Source organism: Calidris pugnax, unplaced genomic scaffold, assembly GCF_001431845.1.
Source record: "Calidris pugnax isolate Ruff unplaced genomic scaffold, ASM143184v1 scaffold36, whole genome shotgun sequence".
NCBI classification, from domain to species: Eukaryota; Metazoa; Chordata; class Aves; order Charadriiformes; family Scolopacidae; genus Calidris; species Calidris pugnax.
Genome location: NW_015090825.1, coordinates 455,497 through 462,232, shown reverse-complemented (window position 1 = coordinate 462,232; position 6,736 = coordinate 455,497). Strand labels below are relative to the sequence as shown.

General features: G+C 51.4%; 1 protein-coding gene across 1 annotated transcript; it reads right to left on the bottom strand.

Moving 5' to 3' along the window:
- Nucleotides 1–226: 226 nt before the first annotated feature.
- On the bottom strand, nucleotides 227–745 carry LOC106886826 (histone H2A-beta, sperm-like). The gene has a single exon (XM_014940059.1). It carries the CDS (start codon nucleotides 743–745, stop codon nucleotides 227–229), a length of 519 nt encoding a protein of 172 aa, XP_014795545.1.
- Between the last annotated feature and the right edge of the window lie 5,991 nt (nucleotides 746–6,736).

The window sequence follows — 6,736 nt, the reverse complement described above, 5'->3', positions numbered from 1 at the left end:
CCTGCAGCCAGCTCCTTGCCTCGGGCCAGCCGGGAGACACCAGTCCAACACAAAGCGAAAAAGCAAAAACACAAAAACAGTCCACAACAAAAAAGGCCCCATGTCCCACACGGCAGTGCAAAAGCTTTTATTGTACCCTCAGACTGCACAGCTGGGTTGGGCAAGATCCTTGCAGGTGTCGCAGCCCTCTCCTCGCCGGTGTGGGGCAAGAGCTTCTACTTTCTGCTCAGTGGACAGCAGCGGTGGTACGGGCAGATGCAGCCCTTCGCCCGGGGCATCTCTTCTTGCTCTTCCTCTTGGTGGTCTTCTTCCTGGAGGGTGAGGCCTCGCGCTTTCCCTGGCGGACGGCCCTGCCGCGGCGCCTGGGCCTCGCAGCCCTTCGCAGGAGCTGCTGCAGCCCAGAGCAACTTTGCAGCGCCGCCTCCATATGGGATGGAGAAATGCGCTTCTGCTTGCTCTTCTTGCAAACAACGGCAGCCGCGTCCACGATCTTGTGCGTCACCCACTGCAGCACCGCAGCCAGGTAGACGGGGGCCCTGGCTGAAAAGTGCCGGGCAAAGAGGCCTCTGCGCAGCTGCCTGTCGATGCGGCTCACGGGGAAGAGCAGCCCGGCCCGGGAGGAGCGGGAGGAGCGGCTCTTCTTGGTCTTGGCTTCCCTGCCTTCGGAGTGGCCCCCAGAGCAGGCGGGGGGTTGGCACTGCATCTCCTGCTCAGGCCCCACGCACACCTCCTCTGCCCCTGACATGCTGCCGGCAGCTCGCTCCCGCAGCTCTCTCCCGGTGGCGCCGGCCCAGGCCCTGCCCGCCTGCCCCGGCTTCCCTTGCTGGCCCCAGCGGCTGGTTCCTGACCCCGGGCTGGTGCTGCCTGCGCCGGGCCAAGCCTTGTCCTGGCAGGGCGTCCCCAGCTGCTCGGGCCTGGCTGCTTCTGGGCTCTGGGCCTGGGCTCTCCCGGGCAGCACCAGCCAGGCCTCCTCTTGGCTGGCAGGGGCCAATGGGAGAGGGCCTCCCCTGTGACCTCACCTCTCTGCTTGTGACATCATGCCCGTGGGCTCGGCCCCCGGTGGCTGACGTCAGCCCGCAGCTCTGCCCCGCAGCTCCGCTCCCCTTGCCCGGGGCAGAGGCTTTCCCAGCGCCTGGCCGGGGGGCAGCCGCTGCAAGGCCGAGGGCTCTGCTCTCCTCTGCCTCCTCCAACTGCCCCCTGCCCTCACACTGCTCTCCCTGCGGCCCTTCCCTCTCCCCTCCAGCCCAAACCCCACTCCTGGCGACAGGACCTCCTTCCTCCCTCCTCCTCTCCTGGGATGCCAGAGCCACCGGCTGCCCATTGGGTCCTGTTGGGTCCTGCCTGTCAAGGCCGATCACCCCAGAAGGGTGGTTATGTCGGGACACACAAAGCACTGACAAAACCTTGAGTCTGACAGTTCCAGCACCAGCACCCGTCTCCCCTCCTCCATTCCAGTCCTGAGAACAATATTTTTCTGAGTTCATTTTCATCAAGGCATTGACACTGTGTCGGAGAAGTTCCACTGATGTAATATAAATTTTTCAAACATCTGTGACAAAGGATGTTTGAAAACAAACCTTTGGCTGGAGGGAACTAAACCTTCTCTTCCAACAAGATATCCCGTGGCAGAGGGGGAGAGCTGCAGAGCGGGTGGTGATGGTTGCCCATGCCCAAGGAAGGCAGAGCAGCAGAGGTCACCACCTCTCCTTGTCTTGGGGAGGAACGGTCTGTTGTTGGGTTGGCTTTGCTCACAGCCCCGGGGGCTTTGCCAAGTATTGTCTGGGGGCCCTGCACAGCCAGCCCCTAACATTGTCACCAGCAGGCATGCAGATGCCTGGCAAAAGAAGAACTCCAACTTTTAACAAGCCCCACTGTGGCCTCTGTCGCAGCACAACAACAGCAGTGGGAATCACCTGTGCCACTTGCAGAAGCCCCATCAGACTTGGCATCATTAAACGCTGACTCCTTAATGATGCCTCGTGCGGCTGCTCTGCAGGTGCCATGGAACCCTCTCCTGTGCCGTTGGGGCAGGCAGAGCCTGGGCCCGATGGCCCCGATGTCCAGAGCAGAGTAGGGTCATGAGACCCACACGCTCAGTTCAGGCTCCGGCAGCGTATTGCTTTTGTGGGAATCAGAACCACTGCTGCTGTAGCACTTGTTCCTCAATCCCTGTCACATAAAATGTGGGATTTCACCCTTGACTTAGAACACGTTCAGTTCTCTTCTCAGCCATTTCCTCCTGTGTTCTTCCATCCACTCCTCCATCTGTGGCTGCTTCCTGGAAGAGCCATTTTCTCCTGCTCCTCCCTGTCCTGTTGTGCTCTTCAGCTGTGCTTCCCTTTGTGTTCTCAGGGATGAAGTGATTCCCATTGGATACTCCTAGTGAAATCCCTCCACAATATCCAAACCCAGATGTTGTCCCCAAGGGCCAAGACTATTTTCTGGCCAAAGGGAGACATTTTGTCAAGGACTTAAACTTTGGAGGGCTTAAGCTCAAGATAATTTCAAAAGCAAAATGTGTTAAAGATGCACTTCCTTCTAGTGATCCCTGACACTGTCCTAATGACTCCAGGCTCGGTTCTGCAGCTTTCTTTAAAAAGGAATGGGCAAAATCTTGCGGGATGCTTGGAGTCAGTGAAAGCGCGTGCTCTGAGAGAGTTCTTCTGATGTGTTTTGCAATGTGGTTAAAAAGAAGGTGCCTTTAGCAGGGCTTATCCTGCATGTGTGCAGGAAGGGAGAACGTGAGATTCACACACCGCCATTCTCAGATGGGAAAAAGGTGCTTCCATGGGCACCGAGTGACTTGGGGTTTGCCTCTGATCATGCTGAATCTGAGTGGGGAGGAAGGAATTGAAGTTCAAAGTGGAAGTAAGCCTCAGGCATGAGCAAAAGAAGACCCAGCCCCAGAGCAAGATGTCAGAGCTGCATCCTGCAGGTACCTACACACCGCTCCCTCAAACTCCACCGTGGCTGTGCGCAGCCAGCCCAACCGTTGGGCATGATGGTGTTTGTCAGGGTGGTGTCACCAGGGCAGATGCTTTAGACAGAGGAGAATCAGAAACAGATCTGTTCCCTGGCGGGACTTAACAGCAGCTTTGTCTCTCTCCCGCTGAGATAATGGGCACAAGACACAATAGCAAGAGGAAATCACAGTCACTGTTGTCCTCTCCTCTGACCGTGCTTCAGGTTTGTGGACTGTGACCTGGTGACATAGAGTGGAAGGCTGTTTCCCTGTGTTCAGAGAACTGGCACACTCCAGACGAACAAGGTGTTGCTCAGTCTCACACCAAGTGGCCAAGAGGAGAAGAGTGACAAGCCCAGCTGTGCTCTCTGACAGTCTCAGCTTGAATGGAGCATTAATGGACCTGGCACTCACAGCCACCAGCTTGGGGGCCCAGAGGCACGCTGTGACATAGGTCTGATGAAACTCCAGGAGCTTTATTCGCAGAGCAGAGGCCATCAGCAGCTGGGCTGAAGAAGATTCATACTTCATTGAATGGCTCTAGACCTACCTGGGTTGTGAAGACTAGACCATTCTTCTGCTCTCTACAGGTTGGTGTGAAATGAGGAACCAAATAATGTTCTTCAGGACTGTACCAGTCATCTCAAGGCCTGCAAAGAATGATGCAATGGTGCAAGGGAGCGTCCGTCAGAAGGTTCCGTTCTTCAGAAATGGGGTACTGGGTGAGGTGATGCCCAGAGGCCCCTTCCAGTCTAGCTTTTCTATGAATGTGCAGGAATTATCTTTGGCTCTCAAGTGAAAGCCAATGCGGGGATAAGAAAGGACAACAAATGCTGTGCACCTCTTACAGACCCAACTATCCAGTTAATTACTATTATGTAGCATGCTAATCCTTTACTCTTCAGTATATTTATCTCAATAGGAATTCCTTACCTAAAGAAACATAAAAGTAAAACCTGACTATAATTAACAGCTTCATCACTATGCAGAGAGAACTATGAGGAAAGGCAGAACCAGGGAACTGTTTCTTTCAAACCAATAGTGGTAGAAATGAGAGAAACGGGGCTAAATCCTTCATCACTCACACTAGTCACACTGCTCTGGAAATCACTGGGAACTCTATAGATCTCAGGAGCCCCCAGTTCAGCTTACCTGCATGTGTACTATCAGAAACCAAAGGCTGACATGCACAGTCAGCCTTCAGACCCTCTGCAATCCCTTACCTGAAGAAACCTACCTGTGATGACAACTCTAAAATTCAGATTGACGCAACCTGTACTTGGTCTTTCCATCGATGTCTCTCCTGAGGTGTCAGTCGCAGTCCTTCCTATCTCACTGACAGGGACTGGAAGAAAAGGGGGATAGACATCGCAACTGCATTCCGATTAGGAGAAAAACTAGCTGTTAGCAAAGCAGGGTCTAGAACAAGTCTTCTGAATACCTGCCATTCAAACAAGTCACACCTTTATCCATCCTGTGAGACCTCTGGGGCATAGCTCTTGTGGCATAGCATCAAAACCTAGGACTAATTGGTGACAGTATCATCAAAGGGACATAACAAAATGCTATGAACTTCACCGCTTGAACTCATGAAGTAAAGAAAACAAGTGAAGGAAAGCTTCACTGCCATTATAACTAGAAGCTCTTCTCCCTAAAAAAGGGGAAGTTCTGTTCAAAGTTATCTGAAGTGTCTGTTTTAATATTATGACTGGAAAAGTGTTTGGTTTTCAAGTGGAGGCTGGGGAAGATTCCTTCCACACAGTCTAATGCACAAACCCAAATAAATGCTTATTTTTCAAGACTGTATTAACAATTCCTTGGAATTATTTGTAAATAGCAAAGTATATTAGCATGGCAAATTCTTGTTAGTCCTACTGGAGTTGTGAGTCACGAGGCAAACTGCTGGGTCAGGAAATCAATGAGTCAACCAAACGCAATATGGCATTGCGACTAAAACGGAAACCCGTGAATTAACTTCATCGGAATTGTCATTGGAGAGTTCAGAAAGTAAAGAAATGCCATCTCTCAGACCTCATTATTAAGATTTGTTTGATAGTTCAGAATCTCAGCCTTCTCTGTAAGCTTAGACTTGGTTTTATTAGTAAGTTCTTGGTTTAATTTTTAGCAAACTCCATTTTCCTTATTTTTCATATTCTAATTTTCCATATTCCAAAACTGAATGGACTGAAAGGGGGGGAGGGGGGCGCAAGGGCATGAAATTTCTAGCATTGTTCTCTAGGTTAGTATAACTCAATAGCAAGAAATATAAGGATACGCATTACTTCGGAGTTCCTACTACTGGGAGGAGGCTTGACTCCAACGATCCACAGGCTCCACTGGCACAAAGTGGGAAGGTTCTCAGAGAAATAATGGAGAAATTTGTTCTGAACCAAGAAGGTGATAAGGCAAACAGGGAATGGCAAATGACAGTAGGCAGACTACATATCCTGTAGTGCCCCAAGCAGAATAATAGGTAGATCAAGGATTTCTAAGAGGCTGGAAGTGAAAACAAGTCTTTCCTATGAGCTTAGTGGCATTGCTTTGGGCTGCAGCCCTGCATCCAGGTATGCAAGGAGTTAAAATGACTCCCATGAGAAAAAGTATGGACAGACCAGGTGTAAAATTCCACATGTTCCAAAGAGGCCCTCTTGCCTCTCCAGCATCCAGACTTACAGCTGATCCAGTACCTAGCTGTCAGATATATTATCCTACTTGATGGCTAGTCCAGCTCAGTATTTATGACTGCACGTTGGCATGCACACACCCACTCCCACACAACAGGCACGCTCTCCTGTCTCCCCGGTTGCTGGCACCTCAGACTCATGGCCCCTTTTGACCAATGGGCCCCTCAGCACTGGCTGGCACTCACACCTCCGTACACCCATCTGCACACAGAATAAAGAGCCACTCTCCCAGTAAACAGTCAGGAGCTGGAGTTTAGTAAGAAGACAGGAGAGACTGCGGTGACCAGTCTGCTTATGTCTAGCAAGGCATGGCTAGACAAGTGTACTGACCAGCAACCTGTTTACAAGCAATCAGCCTCTTTAATCTCATTTTCCCTCTCATTTCCCACTGTTGTTCCTCCTTACAGAACCTTGATTCGTCCTTTTCCACCTTCCCCTAAAAATCCTGTAAAATGTCTCACACCATCTCAATATGCTCTTCCCGTGATCCCAGAAGGAGTCCCATACCCCTAGGCAGTCTGTAAGTGAGTCTCTCCCATTGATTCACCTGGTGGGTCTTGCTCCCCAACAATGGGGCTTGTCACCGTTCAGTCCAGTGGCAGCCCTGGGAGCAGCAGGGTCAAGGGGTGTTCTGGTGGCTCTGCTCAGGTTACTGGGGTTTCCCCACTTCCTTCTGCTTTACTGTATCCCTTTGTGCTTGTGGGGATGAGTCTTTAATTAACCTAACCGTTTCTAAGAGGCTATGCCTTATATATCCAACCTAAGGGACGCACCAGTAGTCCAATGCCTACCTGGCTGCACTGCACATCAGTCATGCAAGATGCCTACCTGTGAGACCCGATTTAGGCTCTAAATGTGCCTGAACAGCTCTGCTTTACCTATTTGCTGTATCTCAGGCCATGGGGAAGCAGGAGATGGTGCCGCACCTGCCTCAAAATCCACAGACGGAAATCTGCCTGCTGCTATTTGTGATCCACTCTGTGAAGACCACTGTGGGGCTGTAGTGCCCATTTCCACTACAATGCTTCTCTGCTGTCCCCTTGCAGCTTCTTTCTTTGTTTGTCTTAAGCCTTTGGGTTGGGAAAAAGAT